Consider the following 18898-nt stretch of genomic DNA (forward strand, 5'->3'; position numbering starts at 1 on the left):
AAAGTGTTCACAAAACGGTCCTCACAAGCACACAAAAACACGCGCACGCTCAGTACGCGCCTGTATTCCCGGGTTTCGTTCGCGTCCCTCTCTTCCACCAATCACCACACAGACGTGACGTGTCAGCCAATCACACTACAGGTTGTTGAGAGGTGGGCGTACTCAAAATACAAACTGACTTTGGAGCGTCTGCACTAAGATGCTTAAAGATGTATCAAACTTCTGAGTTAGAAAGGAATCATTTGGGTTTTTGATCGCTTCCGGAAACAGTTAAGTCTAATTTTGTTCCATTTCCGGTGCCTTTGATGACACAATCCCGACTAGTTAACTGTTGCGCTTCCAAACGGACCTGTGTTAGCTAGTTAGTTGTTCTTGTTGTGTCTCCACAGTGGCTATCTGGAGTTTTCAGTTAAGTTTATTGGAATCTAACGTCAGAAAATAATTTTTCACGTTAGTGGAGTTTATTATTTGTTTTAATTCAGCTGCAGACCTGAAAAGTAAAGTCAAGGAGCGAGGAGAACGAGGGCTGAAACGGCGCATGCGCTGCAGATGATCAGATTCTTTGTCATGATGACCACTATAGGCTGTTATCAGATTCCTGTTTGGGTCCACAGAATATTCCACATGTTTCCTATTTAGGTGCAGAACAATGAATACATGAATTGATTTCTATTCCTGCGATCCACCCAGATTGATCTGTCTGAGCCAAAATCCAATCAATCTGAACCATAAAAGAATTGTTTCAAAACGAAATAAACAGATATTATTGATATTGGAAGATATCATTTGGATTGAGGTGGGGTAGGTTTTAGTTACTCCAAGGCACATGTGTCAAACTCAAGGCCTGGGGGCCAAATGTGGACCGCCATGTCATTTTATGTGGCCCGCGAGAGCATAAAGGTTTTCAATTTCCTAAAACAAAAATTGGTGTGTATGTATTCATATCTAGGGGGAATTGGATTTGAAATATCGGATTGGGCAACATTAGGACTTTAACACTGTCCATATAACCTAACCTGACGGAATCAAATGTAAAAGGATTTATGTTAGAGTAACAAGCAAACATATGTTTTCTATGCAACTGTAATTGTCACTTTAAAAAGTTAGAATAAATAAATAATGAGTTATTTAACATTTAACAATAACAGACTTTGAATAAAGTCATGTGACCATCCAGTGTCTAGAATGTTCTATTATTGTTCCCTTTGGATTCTCTGGATGTGGAAAAACAACAGTGGGTTGAACTTTAGGAAACTAACATGTGAATGGATTTGACATTCATTCTAGTTTACTTGTTTATTTGGACACAGATTTCATTTCCACTTGATGATCTGGAAGAAATCCAAGAATCTGGAAAACTTCACTGTTCAGTAGCAGGAATTTCTGTCTGAGTCTCAGTGCTGGAAGTTTGGATGAAGATGATCTGGATCCACTTTAGGTCAGAGGATCAGATCGTTCAGAATGAACCGATATTGACTATAAATCATATCTTCATTCGTCTTCCAAACCTGTTTTGTCCCTTTCGGGTCACGCGGCTGCCGGAGTCTAACCGGCCACTCATGCAGTGGAATCACATGGTCAACGGCAAACTGACTTCTTCAAGTCAGCCAATAGTCAGAAGTGGGTTAATAATACAGACACTATGAACTTTATTGTGTCGACAACAAATAAAGATATGAATTAAATCACTGTTGAAATGAGTCGATGCATAATATTCTTTGTTTCAGAAAACAGGAAATGACAGTTGGCTTCATTCAGAGCTGCCCTTCTGTTTTCTGTCATTATTTAATATATCTGACCCATTTCTCGGGTGTAAACAGTTTTAAAACTTCGTCCCCGCTGGATATAAGATGCCTGGATTGTCCCGCTTCAATAGTCCGATAACCCAAGAGTAACCCGAGGACGGATCCGATTCTCTGTGTGTAAACAGGCTGCCTGTGTCCTGAAGCAGGTCTGCGGGTGGGAAAGGGGGGCGGCGATGACCTGAGGCCCACCCCCCAGAGCTCACAGTCCTGCAGACATGTGGGGGCCCCCTTCTCCTGCCAGGACTCGTGGGAGACTCCTCAGCTCTCTGTCCTCCAGCCATAAGGTGAGGAACCTCCAGGCAGAGTGCTGCAGTTTGGTTCCGTCACATTTCACACAGCGCTGCATGCCAGACTCTGACTTTGCAGTTTCCTGTGTGCTCCTCTGGTGTCAGTCCTCTTCATGCAGACGGCCTCCTCTGGACGTGGCGCCCGTGGATGTGAGGAGACCTGCTGGCTGTGTGCGACAGGAGAACGCGTGTCTGACCGTGCGGGACGAGCAACTCATCTCTGAACCGGACTTTCTGCGCTGTGAAATGGTGGCCCCGGAGTCTCAGGTCTGACTCTTATCCCTGCAAAGAGGCTGTGTTTGAATAAACGGGCTTCACCGGGGGTTTCTCTTTTGAAGGGGTTCCTCCGAGCTTCCAGGGTGGGGGTTCACAGCGCTGTTGCAGCCATGAGTGACCAGATTCGTCAGCTTGAGGCGGAGCTGGAGGCCTGCAGCACGGAGCTAAGGTACACTCACCTGTGGTTTTAGCTGCAGCTGTGTGTTCGGATGCAGAGAAGGTCGCGCTGATTTCCATCCAAAATCCTATTGATTTCTTTTTCTGCTGACATTTACCTTTGTTGTTCCTCTGCTCAGTATTTTCCCATTTAGTTGTTTAGTATTGTAACTTCAAATAACTAGTTACTTGATATTCATATTATAATATTTTTTTTTTGTAAAAAGTCCTGCAACTATGCATTTTTCATCAAAGTTTGAGCTTTTAAGGCTGACTGTTTCTCTTATTTAACAACAACTGATGTATCTATATATTATTTTTTATAGCATATAATGTATTTATATATATGTATAAATATATATAAATATATATATTATGTAAAAGCTACTTAGATGCCACTAAAGGCAATAGAAATCATTGTCATGTGGGCGCCGGCGACCTCACCAAGATGGCGTCGCGCTCCGCCACCGTTGGCCAGGCTTCTCAAGCGGGCGTGTCTCCTCTAGCGACAGAACTCATTGGTTTTGGTGGAGAAACACAGACACGCTGCTGAGGCCGACTGTAGGTTGACATCAAGAAATGGGCGGCACCTATGAAGTGATATTTATGCCAAAACATTGCAGTAAATTATTACTGAGCATATATTATTTTATGCTGCACAAGTGTTTGGAATAGATTAACAGCAGGGATAAGCAGAAGAATGACGGCTCACCAAAGAAGACTCAGTGTATTTAACAGAAGAAGCATTTTTAACTTTATGTTAATTTTCACAGCGTGACTTATTTTTAGGAACCTGCGTGCTAAAAAACAAAATTACTCATGAAAAAATGTTATTCTCTCTCCATCTTTCAACATTTGTTCATGAAAATAAAACAATAGTTCAGACATAATTCTTAGTAGTAATAAAATGTAACTTCCAGCTGGACGGAGTTGGAGCTCTGACGTTTTTTTGGTCGCGACGTTGACATAAATACAAAACTCTGTTTGATTTTAGCTGCTTTGCTGCTCCTTTTGCGTTTCACTCTGAGAGAAATGGGCCAGAATGGTTGAAAACGGCAGAATCCCGGTTGAACGGAACCGATCCAAAGTCCATGTCTGCCTCCAAGCACCGTCAAAATGAGACAGAGACACCTGATTGGTTAGAATGTGGACCAATCAGCAGCTGTTTGATGGCAGAAATGTCAGAAGGGTCAAAAAATAATCCTAAAAAATACGTTTTTGAAAGCAAATATTTCATATTTTCATATGCTACATAGAAAGTTTTGTTTGCAACGTCTTGGCGTGAATATCACTCCCAAGGCACCGACAAGTAGTGAGAGGCGGAGCCTCATGATTGAGTCGTCTTACTTCCAGGGAGGAAAAAACTGTGAAAATAACTCATATTAGATTAAAAAAATTGTTCTTTAGCATTCCAAAGGTCATATATGATCATATTTATGGATAGACTTCAGTCTGAAAGGCTTAGAAAAGCAGGGTATAGGCTCTTTCTGTGTGGAGTTTGCATGTTTTCCATGCAAACTCATGCCGTGTTGATCTGAAATGTGATTGTGAAGGTGATGGAGAGCAGACTGAGGGAGACCTTAATGCAGTGCATGCATGGATTTTCTTTTCAAGCGTTTGGACCTGCGACAGACTGTGACCTGTCCGGGCTTCAGCTCTCCTTTGTCCACCAGTAGCTGGATCAGGCTCCTGCAACCCCGTGACCCTTAAAGGAATTCAGTGGGTTTGGAAAAAGGATGGATGGCCTTTAACCATATTTTAAATGTCCTATTATGTAGAAATAATACGGAGTGCATGAAGATGATTAGGTTTGTGGTGGACATTTGGACTGTGGCTTTCCACAAAGTTCCTGGAGGAAGTGTCTCTTCAGTCTGTGGACTGTTGGACAGACAGGAGAGCCGGACTTTCCTCTTCAGTTTTCCTAAAGTGTTTGAGGTCAGGCTGGGAGCGCATGAGTTCGTGCACATTCACAGAAAAACATGCTGTTCTCTCTCAGTCCCACTGTGAGCCACAGAGCGAGAGAGACGCCTTCAAAGTTCAGACTGACGGATATCTAACCGTGGTGTTGTATTTGTGTTTATTATGTGTGTACTGCTGTATACTTGTTGAGTAGATGTAGTGAAGGAGCGTTTCCTGTGACGGTCCGAGCTTCTGTTTATGTCAGGGCAGCGCGGCTGAGGGCAGACGGCGGTCAGGAAGCGGCGGCTCACGCCCAGATGCTCGTGGAAACGCTCTCTGAGGAGCTGAATGAAACGGCTGCACTGGGAAAGAGGTGAATCCCCAATGACGTCACAAACACAGTCGCCGCCGTCACGTCTTTCCGTCGTATCGAACTTTCACCGTGCCCCCCCCCCCCCCCCCCCCCCCCCACAGGGCAGAGCAGCAACGGGATCAAGCTCTTCAGAACGCAGAGACACTGAAAGAAGCTTTCAACGACTACAAAGCATCCATCTGTGTGAAGCTTCAGAGCGTACGTCTGTCTGCATGAGAGCTCTCAGTCCTCGCACGGCCGGCTTGATCTGACATGTGATTCTGAAGGTGGTGGAGAGGGAGACCAGACTTAAGGAGGCCTTAATGCAGACCGAGAGAGAAAAGCAGGATCTGCAAACCAAGTTCACCGGGCTGGAGCAGGAGAAGGCCGATCAGCAGCGGAATCTCAGGTACCCGCCTGATGCTGATGAGCTGGATGTGACTGCAGGTGTTTCCGGCGAATGCAGACGCTCAGACGTCTGCTCTCATCTGCCCCTCAGCCAGCTGCAGCAGCAGCTGAAGCAGGCGGAAGCCGGGGCTGCAGACCTGCGCCTCCAGCTGGAAGAAGCCACACAGAAGGTTCTGAAGCTGGAGCAGCAGCTTACGGAGCAGCGTGCAGCCCGATCTGAAGTGACGTCCCTGCACAGAGAGCTGCAGGAGCTGCGCGCTGCCAGCTGCAGCCAGCAGCAGAAGCTGGCCCAGAGCTGTGCAGAGGCTGAACAGAGCCGAGCCGAGCTGGCCAGCCTGGAGGTGGCACTGAGTTTGCTGCACTTAAAGGAGGTGTGGGGGGGCTCTTCTCACGCTGGGCTTGCTGCTACAGATGTGGTGCTCCCGTTTGATGCTGTGATGCCTGCAGGGCTCTAGCCAGGAGGTCTGCGGTTCCCCGTGCATGCTGCCCCCCCTGGACCGTTCAGGATCTGCTCATCTGCTGAAACTGAAACCAGGTCAGATGATGCTCCTCTGATGGAACCTGCTGAGTTATGAGCAGAAAAACAAAATGGACAAAGAGTCTTAACATTCAGCGTTCACAATAAAATGAGACGATGAGAAAGCTGGACAAACAGCAGCGATCACGTACAAAGATGCTCTCTGACAGGTTACAGCAAATGATGAACAAGAAAAATCATTCAGAGTGTGAAGATGTGAAACCTTTCAGCGTTTCATAACACATGACAGCAGGCGTTATGCAAATGTAAACTTTCATGAAAAAGCATTGATCAAAGATCTTTGGACTTTAGGAAGACGAGCTGCTTCCTCTTGCCTTTGTTCTGTCAAAGAGACTTTACATTTGGGTTGTTGGACAAGAATTTAGGTTTTCACATCTATCTTTTGTATTACAAGGGGAAAAATTAAAAATTTCTTGTAAAATATACAAATTTCCCCTTTTTAACAGGTTAGTACCAAAACGTCACAGAACACTTGGCGCAGTTCTGGAGTGCACCAAAACTAGTGAAAGGAGGATGTTCTAACAGGGATTTAGTCTTTGGAAGCAAAAAGGCGGGAAGGATCACAGAGGAGGCATGGCCGTAAGCTGTGGGTTTGACTTGCTAGGTGAAGGTTACCAGCAGCTGCTGCGAGCGCTGCAGGCGGAGCGCAGCCGGACCAGCGGCCTGAACGACCGTCTGCAGGAGCGTCTGAGTCGAGCGCAGCAGCAGATCGATTCCCTGCAGGACGCCGTGGCCCAAAGAGCCGACCACTATCAGAGGCTTCAGTCCGAGCTGCTGGACAAAATCAACCACGCCGCCAACACTGACAGAGAAGTAAGGTTTCCTCTCCCGCTGGCGTGTCAAATCCGTAACGTGGCCACAGGAACAGCTTGGGTTTTGCTTTTCCTTCCTCCTGGTCCATTGTTCCTGTGATAGTCTGGCCATGGCAGGCAGCAGTGGAGCTGCCAGAAAAGATGCAAAAAATGTGGTTTTATTGTGTTTATGTCTTCGAGTGAAGCATTTCTAATGTTGTTTGCAGCTGAAGAGAAAAAGCGCCCGAGCAGCAGCCCTGGAGATCCAGCTGCAGGAGAAAACCTCTGCATACAGTCTGACTGCTCTGAGGGTCACTGAGCTGGAGAATCAGCTGCTGGTACACAAACCTGCTTTTAGCAGACATTTCCTCTTGACCTCTTTAGACACCAGGTCAGAGTTCACCGCTTCTTTTTCCCCCCCAGGAGAAGACAAACACCCTGCAGCATTATCAGTCTCTGATGAGCCAAAGGCAGAGAGAGCACCGGCAAAGTTTGGAGCGCAGTGAGCAGCAGCAGCACAGGATGGACGCGGTCAGCTCCCCTTTTGTATGCTCTTCTTCTTCCAGCAGAACCAAACCCGCTGCAGGAATGAAAGAACTGAATCCAGTCTGTTTGTGTTTTGGGTGGCGTGCAGCTGCAGTGCTCGCTGGATAAGGCCCGGGTTCGAGGGCTGCAGATGGAGCAGGACCTGGCTGCGCTGCAGAGGGAGAGGGATGCGGCGCAGGAGGCAGCGCTCCTGCTGCAGACCTCTGTGGAAAAGTTGACTCAGGTCAGGCTCTTCTTCACCCCTGAGATGAAGAACATAAGGCCCCCTCTGTGACTTCAGTATAAAATACAGACACATTGAAGCTGCTGAAACGGTGGTTTACCTGGTTCTCAGAATCCAAATCAGTTTAGGAACAAGTGGCCATCCCTGCAGGAGCAGAAGGACGGACTCCTGCTGTCACATCTGCATGAAAAAGTCGGTCAAATCTGCTTTTTGTGTGAGAGAACAGCAGTACGTGGAATCAGCGGTGTCACTGGCTCTGGAGGCTACAGGCTGAAAATCAAAACACCCAAAGAGGCGGACCCCCCCCATGGTGCACTCCTTCACTTCAGCACAGCTTGTTTGGAGCCAGGATGCAGCAGACATACCCAGAGCTCCTCCTGTTCTGCCAGAGGAACCCCCAAAGGGTGAGAGACTTTGTGTCTCCGCTCTACTCCAGTCTTTTCTTAAGTGACAGAGCTCTGCATCCAAAGTCATCCAGGATCTTATCCTTTTGGTCATGACCTTAGACTGCTGTTGGGCTCCTTCTTCACTACAACGGATTAACACATCAACCACACGACTGCAGCCCTGCTTCCAGCTGCCTGGCGGTCTCACACACCATTCATGAACAAGACTCCAAGAAACTGAACTCCTCCACTCTAGGCAGGAGGTCTCCATGTCCCTGGAGAGGGCGACCCTCCTTTTTTGGGTCAAGAACCATTGCTGCCACATGGAGGAGCTAACCCTCATTCCAGCTTTTTCCCACCTGACTGCAAACCCCCCCCCATCCACACTCAGGTGTTAGTTTGGTGAAGCCAACAGAACCTCATCTGAGGCCAACCGATAGTCCATCTCCATGGCCTCCCCGAACTCCTCCCAGACGTGAGTTTGTGCCTCAGCTCGGACTGCCGAAAGCCGTCAGGGGAGTCCTGCGAGCTCTGTCCTCAGCTGGACAGCATCCCTTTTAATGTGGTGACCTCCAGTGGTGACACAGCTGACACCAGAGACCTCATGGCCGTAACCTCCAACAGCAGCATTGGGAACTGAAGAGTCCCTGGAACATCTGCTCGAAGCCAGAGGTTCCTGAGACTCGTACAGCTGCATCTGCCCGCCTCCTCCTCCAATGGCCCGTCAGCTCCAGAACGAAGAGAGTCCAACCGCTCTACAGGGTTTGGGTTTCAGAGCTCCACCTTCCACAGCTCACACTTTACCCGCACAGTCAGGGGACGTTCTGCGACCTGATGGTTTGAATCCATCTCTGTGAGTCAGGTGGGGGGCCTCCAGGAAGGTGGTCCCAAATAGCCAACCCTGATGGGAGGAGGCCTGGCCTGTAAGCCTGACCTCAGGCGTGGCGTGACTCTCAAACCCCTCCACTACGAGAAGGGGGTAGTTTATGGGGAGGGGTGGTCCATCCTCAGATTGTTTCTATCATTCTGATATCATTTAGAGAACAGTCGCCTCAAGCACACGGAGAACAGAGGCTCAGGGTTTTTGGGGGGAAGCACCTCCTCCTGTCAGCTGGAGTTTCACTGCATCTATTTCCTTCAGGAGAAGCAGAATGAAGCCGAACAGAACCAGGAGCTTCTCCAGAGGCTGAAGGAGCAGTCTTCTCACTCTGCTGCCCAGGTTGGTGCAAAGTCATCCTCTGTTAGAACCAGACCGGATCCAACATCTAAAGCACGCTGTTGATTTGCTGTCCAGATCTCTGAGCTGCAGTCCTCCCTGTCGGCCTGCAGACAGGAGCTGCAGTCCTCCCTGCAGCAGATGGAGGCTGTAAAGACGAGCTATGAGGCGGAGCTGCAGAAGAAAAATGACAAGGTGTTGTGTCACACGTGCTTCTGTTCTGTACTTTACCAAAAGCAGCAAAGTCCTGTCAGCATCTGCCACTGACCTTAGCCCTGTGCTTTCAGGTGCGGTCCCTGCAGGAGAAGCTCCACAGCACCAGCCTGGTCTGCAGGAGCTCCAGCGAGGAGAACCTGAAGCTGCAGCAGACTCTGCAGGAGCAGCAGACCATGCTGACCGAAAGCACCAGGCGGGTCTCTGAGCTGGAGGAGAGCCAGAGCCAGCTGCACACTCAGGTGAGGAAGTGGAAGAGCCCGCAGCTTTAAGAGGGGTCTACGATGTGTAGAACAGATCCAGAAGCTGCTTCAATTTCTTTAACTGGTGGCCTTGTGGTAGAGTGTCCGCCTAGAGACTGGGAGGCTCTGAGTTCAAATCCAGGCCAACTCGAACCAAAAAATGGGACCCAGTTCCCTGCTTGACCCTCAGCATTAAGGGGTTGGAGAGGCGGGGGATCCCAGCGGCTGTGCCTGCAGCCCCCCTGAAGATGAAATGTCCCACACCCACTGTAGGTGCATGGCGCCAATGGGACTCTAGCCTCAACTGAAAAGAGACGGAAGTCGGATGCTGATGGGATTCATTTTCAAATCTTTTCAAAGATCTTATTCAAAACAGTCCGTGACAGTTTACAGCAGGACTCTGACTCATTTCATGACATGAAAACGTTCAGGTTAAAGGTCACAAGGTCAGAGTTTTTAGAAAATAACCTCAAATTCTGAAGTTTCATAGGAACAAACAGCAGGACTTCTGCACCAGATGAAACCAGAATGAGAGACGCTGACGTAGAGCATCTCTTCAGTTTTAAAGCAGGCAGCTCTTCATACCAAGCACGGCGGTGGAGAGCTGATGATGAGGGACGGTGTGTTTAACCCCCACAGTAATTTGGTTGATCTCTGAAGGTTTTACGGGAACCAAAGCAATAAAAAAGTTCCCCACTTTGTGAACCTGTGCACCGGACTGCATTCTCCCTGACCACTGCACCAACAGCGGCGGCTGCAGGAAGTGCTGATGCAGGCTGTGTCTGCAGGTAGGCGGTCTGGAGCAGCAGCTGGAGCGAGCGCGAGCGTCTTTGCAGAGGGAAGTCCGGAGCAGAGAGCAGGACGCCCAGCTGGCCGACAGAAACCTGCAGCTGTCCAGGTCCGTCAGGTAAACCTCCGTGCTCTCCGAGTCTCACCTGTCGTGTTTCGCTTTGGTCGTCGCAGCCGTGCAGGAACACGCAGAACCCTGAGCTGCTCTCATGAAATAAACGGGGAGGACGGCTGTTTTAGAAAATGATCTCACCTGTACGTTGAGGTAAAGTAAAGTTTGTGCTGCAGCTCTAAAAGAGTTTTTTTTTTTATCTCATCACAGTTGAGCAGATGGTCAGCAACTATTTGAAGTCCCTCTCTGATTATCTTCTGATCCGGTTCCAAATCGTTCCCAGAGGTCTTTTCATTCTGATGATGCCGCTTTTAGCCTAAATCTAAAACCTGTGACGTTTCTAGACAGAGTTTCTGCAGAGCAGCAGGAGTACATCAGGAGTTGTAGGCGGGACTGTTGGTGCAGAGTAAGCCCGCCCACTTCCCATCACACATCTGTTAACACTCTCTCCCACTAGCTTACAGCCCCTCACACCCCCAAGCTAACATTAGCGGTGCAACAAAAACAGCAATCAATATTGTATGTATCCATCCGTCCAGTTCTGATCCAGATTCCAGCTCAGACCAGGAAAACAAAGAAGTTCATGGATCTGTTTGTCTGCAGGTGGATGATCAGAACGGAGCAGAGCAGGGAGACTTTGACCTGCTGTAATATTTTCTACGTCACAACTACAAATTTCCTACAAAAGCATTTTTTCATCTGCTCCTGATTCACAACAATTTGAATAAAGAAATACTCAGAAATGCAGTTTTTTCTTTATAAATGTCTTCAATCATCAGAAAAATGCCTAGAAACAGTTTTCATTGGAGTGGATGTTTTCAAATGAATGATGTTTTGTTTTTGTGTTGTAGCCAACTCACATCAGAGATCCAGAACTATCAGGCTGAGCTGGTTTCCAAAATGAAGGAGGTGGATTGTCTGAAGGCTGATGTTTGCATCAAGACTCATCACATCGGTGAGCTGGAGGAAACCCTGAAGCAGACGAGGAGCCAGCTCTGCAGCAAGGAGGACACAGGTCAGACATGAAACGGTAGGCAGGACCCTCTTTAGAGTTACGGCTTCATGTTCTTCATCGTTCCTCTCCTTCATCTTCAGTCCGTGGTTTGGAGGAGAAGCTCTGCTGCTCCGAGAAGGATTGCCTCAACTGCAGCCAGCAGCTCCAAACTCTAGAGCTGCAGCTGCAGACCCTACAGGAGGAGCTGGCTGAGAAGGAGGAGGAGCTGCAGGAGCTGCAGAAAGCTCTACGTCAAACTCAGTCCACGTCCAAGGAGCGACAAGCTCAGGTGGATAAACTGAGTTTCCAACTCAGGTGAGCTGGCCGTGCAGATACACAGTGATGTTCTGCTCTGACACCATCTGCATCCACACAAAATGGACATGCACATATGCAGACATGCACACATGCTGACATGCAGGAACTCAGACATGCAGGAACGCAGACATGTTGACATGCACACATGCTGATATATACACATGCTGACATGCACACCTGCAGACTTGCAGGAACGCACACATACTGACATGCACACATGCAGGAACGCAGACATGCACACATGCTGACATGGAGGAACGCAGACATGCACACATGCTGACATGGAGGAATGCAGACATGCACACATGCTGACATGGAAGAATGCAGACATGCACACATGCTGACATGGAGGAATGCAGACATGCACACATGCTAAAATGCAGACATGCACATATGGTGACATGCACACATGCAGACTTGCAGACATGTACACATGCTGAAATGCACACATGCTAACATGCACACATGCTAACATGGAGGAATGCAGACATGCACACATGCTGACATGCACACATGCTGACATGCTGAAATGCAGACATGCACACATGCTGACATGCACACATGCTAACATGCACACATGCTAACATGGAGGAATGCTGACATGCACACATGCTGACATGGAGGAATGCAGACATGGTGACATGCTCATATGGTGACATGCGCACATGCTGACATGCACATATGGTGACATGCACACATGCTGACATGGAGGAACGCAGACATGCACACATGCTGACATGGAGGAACGCAGACATGCACACATGCTGACATGCAGACATGCACACGCAGACATGCAGACATGCACACGCAGACATGCACACATGCTGACATGCACACGCAGACATGCACACATGCTGACATGCACACATGCTGACATGCACACATGCTGACATGGATGAATGCAGACATGCACACATGCTGACAGGGAGGAATTCAGACAGGGACACATGCTGACATGGAGGAACGCAGACATGCACACATGCTGACATGCAGACATGCACACGCAGACATGCTGACATGCTGACATGCTGACATGCACACATGCTGACATGCACACATGCTGACATGCACACATGCTGACATGCACACATGCTGGCATGCACACGTGCTGACAGGGAGGAATTCAGACAGGCACACATGCTGACATGCAGACATGCACATGCTGACATGCACACATGCTGACATGCACACACGCTGACATGGATGAATGCTGACATGCACACATGCTGACATGCACACGTCCAGACATGCACACGTGCTGACAGGGAGGAATTCAGACAGGCACACATGCTGACATGCACACACGCTGACATGGATGAATGCTGACATGCACACATGCTGACATGCACACGTGCAGACATGCACACGTGCTGACAGGGAGGAATTCAGACAGGCACACATGCTGACATGCACACATGCTGATATGCACACATGCTGACATGCAGACATGCACACATGCTGACATGCACACACGCTGACATGGATGAATGCTGACATGCACACATGCTGACATGCACACGTGCAGACATGCACACATGCTGACAGGGAGGAATTCAGACATGCACACATGCTGACATGGAGGAACGCAGACATGCACACATGCTGACATGGAAGAACGCAGACATGCACACATGCTGACATGCAGACATGCACATGCTGACATGCACACATGCTGACATGCACACACGCTGACATGCACACGTGCAGACATGCACACGTGCTGACAGGGAGGAATTCAGACAGGCACACATGCTGACATGCACACACGCTGACATGGATGAATGCTGACATGCACACACGCTGACATGGATGAATGCTGACATGCACACATGCCTCACATGCACGTGTGCTTTCCTTTTATCCTCTAATGAGCAGAAAGGTTCCTCATATCTTACAGTGAGAACCAGAAGGAGCTGGAGGATCGAACCCATGAGGTCTTAGACTTGAACAATGCACTGCAGGAAAGACAGGGGGAGCTCCAGCAGAGAGCAAAGCTGGTAAAACAAATACGTGACTTTGTGGTGACACTTTCCATTTGTGTCATGTGCTGCAACATCTCAGTTTTCTTCTCTTGCGGTGGCGCCCTCAGCTTGGCCGCCTGGACGTTGCCATCAGGGAGCACAAACTGGAGCTGGAGAGGAAAGTGGAGTGTCTGCAGCAGAAGCTAGAATCTAGAGAGACCGAGCTGAGAGACGTCCAGAAGACACTAGTGGACAGGAGGACGAAGGTCAGAATGTCTTAACGCTGCTCATCTTTTCCCTCAGATTCTAAAAACGTGCTGATCTGACCACTTCCACGTGATTTTAAACGGGCTGCAAACAGGAAGTCAAGTGTGGCTTTTGATGCTGCTGCTTGGATCTGGTGCACGTTCAAATAAAGCTGTGCAGTCAGGCACCTCCCCCTGTTTGAAGGAAACAACATTAAACATCAAACTCGTGTCTTCTCTGGCAGGAGCACAACTCAGAGTCTCCTTTGTTTTAGTTTTGCTGACGTTTCTGCTCAGTGAAAGAACTGATCCAGGTTATGGATCCATTCAGGTTTGAATCCCACAGATTACGGCAGAACAGAGATGCATAGAAATGTCAGAAACCTCTGTGTTGTCTAAGACAACAGGGACACTGGAGGACAAGAGTCCTTCATTTGACTTATTCTGAGCTGAGTTGACTGTTAAAGACTGACTGCTAAAAAACAATTTGGATTTTCAGGCTTAATGGAGAGTCCTTTTCTAAATCTTCAGATTTTTGCTGTACTTTAAAGGGGGCTTGCCTTCCCCCCTTTTAGTTTGGCTTGGCTCCCCCTTTTAGTTTGATGAGTCAGCGGTTGTGAATGTCTCTGCAGCTCTGTGCTACAGAATCAGCTTAACACAAGTTGTGTAATGAATTCGGGTCAAGCAGCCAGATGTTGACTCGAGCACCGAGACACGAGTCGCCTTCTGCTGACCCGGACCGGACTCTGGACCTCTTTGGATGATCAGACAAGTCCAAAACTTTTTCCTGAAAACTGCCAAAGAACAAAGAGACGGCGCCTACGTTCCTGGTCAAAAATCAGACATGAACGCCAAGGACAGCATTCCTGTTCTCACTTTCTGATTGGCTGGAAACGGCTGATATGGGTAACCAGGGGGGGACAGAGCAAAGAAAACCCAGACACCGCCCATTGTTGCCCACCCAGATTTATAGTCCCACCGCTGTCGCACGCCTCAAAGTTGTTCTCCTCATTTGACTGCTATTTAACCCCCCCAATCCAGCCCCTAAGTGCTGAGTGGACTAGAGTTGTGATCATGGGGGCATGTGTGCTCATGTCCTGTCAGGAGCAGCAGGAGCTCAGCCAGCAGCTTCATGAGAGTCAGCAGAAACTCCTGAAGGTGCAAGAAGAACTGCAGGAGAGCTGCAGCCAGCGGGAAGCTTTAAGCAGAGAGCTGGACGCCGCCGAGCGTCACGCCAAACACACGGTGAGCTTAAACACTTTGGAGGCCAAAATGTGCAGGGACAGTGAGAAAAGGCAGCAGGTAACAGAAGTGGTGTCGTGTCAGGAGGCTCAGCTGCACAGAGCTGAGGAGGAGCTCGCCCTGAAGGAGGCTCGCCGGCTGCAGGAGGAGGCCAGGCTGCAGAGCACGCTCTCCGCTTTGGAGCAGGAGCTGGAGCAGGAGAAGGAGCAGCACGGCCTGGAGGTACAGTAACCGGACCCGCGCGGCCCAGTCCAGCTGGGACTGGTCACACACTTATGGCACCACTCTGAAGAACAGAACGCCCCGGAAACCAAAGCAAACAGACGGAGGTTCTGCTGAAGAGCCACCATGATAGCCTCTAAACCCAGCAGCACATTTAGTCAGATTCAGCCCAGACCATGAGCAAACCTCCTCCGTGTTTCACAGCTGAGTTCTGGGTCTGCTTGGAGTTTTTCTTTGTTAGACTTTAGTCTGTTTTCAAAAATGTGAGTTGATCTTCGGAAACTCGTGTGTCCACCTCTGTGCCAGAACTCTGCATCTCCATCAAAGGACTGACGGGGATCCAGTTTTCTCTGGAACTTCATCCACGTCAGTTTGGTTTTGTGTGTTTTCAGCTGTACATTTGGGTCACATTCACTTCCTCATTCTTGCCGTTTCAGACAGTTTTAACTTCCTGTTTTAATGTAACTTAATGTTTTCATGTAACTTACTGTTTTCTCTGTCATCACTTCCTCATCACAGTTTTGATCTTCTTTAATTTCCTGTTTTTTGATGCTGCAAACCTTTAATATGTCGACAACCGTCATCCCATCTGCCCCCCCCCCCCCCCCCCCCCCCCCCCCAGCTGGAGTCCCTGCAGGAGAGCCGAGGGCAGCTTCTCAAAGTTTCCTCCTCCATGCGCCTCTCCCAGGAGCAGCTCAGTGCCAAGCTTCTGCAGACCCAGAAGCAGCTGGAGGAGGTGACGGCGAGCGCTGAGCAGAGCCGGGTCGAGCTGGACCGGACCCAGCTGGACCTGGATTACACGCGCAGCCAGGCCGCTCACCTTCAGGCCCAGTTCGAGCAGAGCCGGGTCGAGCTGGAGGAGAGCAGGACTCTGATGGAGCAGATGAAGATCCATGAGACTCGCCTGCAGGCCCATGTGGAGCAGCTCCGGCTGCAGGTCGCTCAGCTCCACGCCTCTGCTGAGACCTCCACGGACTCCCTGCTCATCAAGGTGTTTGGGGTTCCTTTCACGAGAACTTCTGGCTTTGGGGTCAAATATTAAAGTCTGTGTTCTCTCTGGGCAGGAATCGGAGGTGGCTCGCCTGCAGGCCCGGATCCTCAGTCTGGGTCGAGCGGCGGAGCGGCAGGGTCTGTCCCGGCCTGCTCTTCACGCGCTCAAAAGCCCTCATGCGTCTCCACACGCCCCTTTTCCGGGCCAGCACCCCTCTGCACCTCCGGCCCCCAACAACCCCCCGGCCGAGAGCCCCCCCGCGGGCTGGCTGAAGGGCGGGGAGGGTTTGAACCCGCAGTCGTTCCAGTCCTCCTTTGTTTTCTCTGAGACTGTGGACCTTAGCTGGCAGGCCCCTAGCCCCTCAGACAGCACCCCCCCCTCTGAGTCCTCCTTCAACCCTTTCACATACATGCCAGTCAGAGGAGGGGGGGGCGAGGACGAGCGTCTCACCGCCTCCAGGGGGGAGTCTGAGAGCAGCATGGAGGACCTGGGTTCGCTCTCGGGCATGCTCCGGTTCGTGGCTCAGACTCTGGCCCGCCAGGACGACCCGGCTGCCAGCAGGTCTGCAGAACCGGCTCCGGTCTGACCCAATCTGCAGGTCATAGTTCAGAAGTTCTTGATCAAAAGTCCTCCAGATGCTGCTGAGGAAAAGCTGAATATGTGTCGTTTTCACAAAGTGCTGAATAATGCAGACCAAGAGGCAAAGACGTGCTTTATAGAGAAAAACACCCAAACCAACCCCAATCTTCAGTTTTTGGTCAAACCAATCCTCCATCTGAGGAACTGCAAGCAGCTGCACTGCCGGGTGTAGAAGATATTTAATGAAACGAAAATCCTTTTGGACGGAAGACTTTCTTGGTGTAGCGTCTTGCTCTGAGTCGCCATGGCGTCAGCTGTTCAGGTCTCTGGGTTTGTGGTTACTGAGGGCTGTAGCCATTGCCATGCAGTTGGCATAAAAAACCGACCCCGTCAGTCCAAAGGGCCTAACCCAACACCAGCGTCTCTGCCTGCTGCTTTCACTGAACTCCAGAACCTAGAACCCTAGCAGAACCTCAACAGCCCGACCAACGTTTTGTGGTTTCACCAGCAGAACGCCGGATGTGAGCGGCGTGAAAGCCGCCACACTAACGCACAGCGTCTGGTCCTTCAGGAAGCTGCTCGCTGTTCACTCCTGATGTCATCATCGTGGCCCTCTGAGTGCAGAAGGTGACGTTTGGACAGCAGCTGCTGTGATGATGAAGTGATGATGAAGAGCGGAACGTGAGCGTGCCCCCCCCCCCCACCCACCCACCCACACTAGCACTTTATGTTCTTTAGGATGTTCTGTTATTTATCAGGTCGTGATGGATTAAAGTTTTTTTTAAAACGCTGATTGTGGTTGATGTGGCGGAAAAACTGCAGCTCATTTTTCACAAGAACGGGGGGGGGGGTCATCAGAGGAGACGCTGCTGTTTGTTGATGATTGACAGACAGAAAGCTCCACCTTCCTCCTCTGTGGAGGAACTACAGGAGCTGGAAAGGTCCACATTCAAAGGGCTGAGCGGCTGGCAGCGGAGGAGTCGTGAGGCCGGAACGGAAACCCAGCAGCAGGCAAAGGGTTGAGTTCTTTTTACCCCTTTAGCCGTGGCGCCCGTGGCCCGGCAGAACCAAACTCGCCGCATCGCTCCTCCTAACGAGCGCTGGTCATGCATGTTGAGAAATACATGCTTTCCCAGAAAATGAGCTCAGCAGGATTGTGACACCTTCCTGCAGGGCCCTGCTGGTGTGATGAGCAGTTTCAGAACCCTGTGGGGGGGTGAGGGGGGGTGTCAGTGCAGAGGATGTGGTGAGATCATGTTCAGTCTAGCTGCCGTTTTCTCAGATTAGGAAATGCAGCTGCATGTTTCTCTCTTTGCTTGTCCTCTGGACTCATCTAAGCGATTACAGGCTTTTCTGTACCTGCCTTATCCCCGGGGGGTCCGTCTGGAAACAAGGGCACCACTAAATCTATGGGTCCATTTGCAATCATCTCAATTTTTTTTTTATTTTTCTGCCTGCATTTTGTCAGTCTGGGTTTTAGTCCTAGTTCTCAAAAACAACCCCAGCTGCTCTTCCAGGTACCTGTGCCCCCGCCCACCTAAAACAGGTGAGGCTGGTCGACAGAAACCACCTCTTACAAGGAATCAGCAGGGGGCATGCTGGGTAAAACTGGAAAACAGAACACCAACGTCAAATCCAGTCAATTACAAAAAAGGGTAGAAACCATGTTTTTGCTGAATAAACAAACCGCTGATCTCTTTCACTCTGACCGAACAGAATCCAGTCTCGGGTCCGTTTAACACCTTTCTCCCCCCACGGACTGACTGGGTCACATGACCCTGCAGCCGTCAGGTGGTTTCCTGGGTGTGGTCTCCAACATTCTCACTGGGACTTCTCAGGGGATTACCCTTCACACAGGCTTCATGTCATCAATTTGACAGATAGAATTCACAGGAGGGGTGGTGTAGTGGTTAGCACTTTTGTGTCAGTGTGCTGGTTCAAATCCCAGCAGGGTCCTTTCTGTGTGGAGTTGCTATGTTCTCCAGCGTCCTCTCACAGTCTATAAACATGCTGTGTAGGGTCATTGGTCATTCTAGGTTAGGTGTGTGGTTGTGCAGCCCCACATGGACCAGGGGCCCAACAGCAGCTGAGATAGGCTCCAGCAACC

General features: G+C 49.7%; 1 protein-coding gene across 5 annotated transcripts; it reads left to right on the top strand.

Annotated features, from left to right (window-relative positions):
* The first annotated feature begins 131 nt into the window (after positions 1-131).
* On the top strand, positions 132-17582 carry ccdc18 (coiled-coil domain containing 18). 5 transcript variants are annotated; one of them, XM_011486134.3, is made up of 25 exons: positions 132-269; positions 1931-2089; positions 2198-2359; positions 2431-2537; positions 4689-4796; positions 4898-4994; positions 5063-5184; positions 5275-5554; positions 5631-5718; positions 6326-6534; positions 6740-6850; positions 6936-7043; positions 7147-7281; positions 8809-8886; positions 8962-9078; positions 9171-9338; positions 10127-10245; positions 11091-11254; positions 11335-11548; positions 13449-13548; positions 13641-13778; positions 14868-15002; positions 15084-15221; positions 15844-16212; positions 16286-17582. In XM_011486134.3, the coding sequence occupies exons 2-25, from the start codon at positions 2021-2023 to the stop codon at positions 16796-16798; spliced, it is 3849 nt and encodes a 1282-aa protein (XP_011484436.1). In that variant the 5' UTR covers positions 132-269; positions 1931-2020; the 3' UTR covers positions 16799-17582. The 5 variants fall into 5 exon arrangements, with proteins under 5 accessions (XP_011484436.1, XP_011484437.1, XP_011484433.1 ...); XM_011486135.3 differs by having other exon boundaries at positions 10127-10236; positions 14862-15002; XM_011486131.3 differs by having other exon boundaries at positions 133-269; positions 14862-15002.
* The last annotated feature ends 1316 nt before the right edge of the window (positions 17583-18898 follow it).

This window comes from Oryzias latipes, chromosome 17, assembly GCF_002234675.1.
Source record: "Oryzias latipes chromosome 17, ASM223467v1".
Taxonomy (NCBI): Eukaryota; Metazoa; Chordata; class Actinopteri; order Beloniformes; family Adrianichthyidae; genus Oryzias; species Oryzias latipes.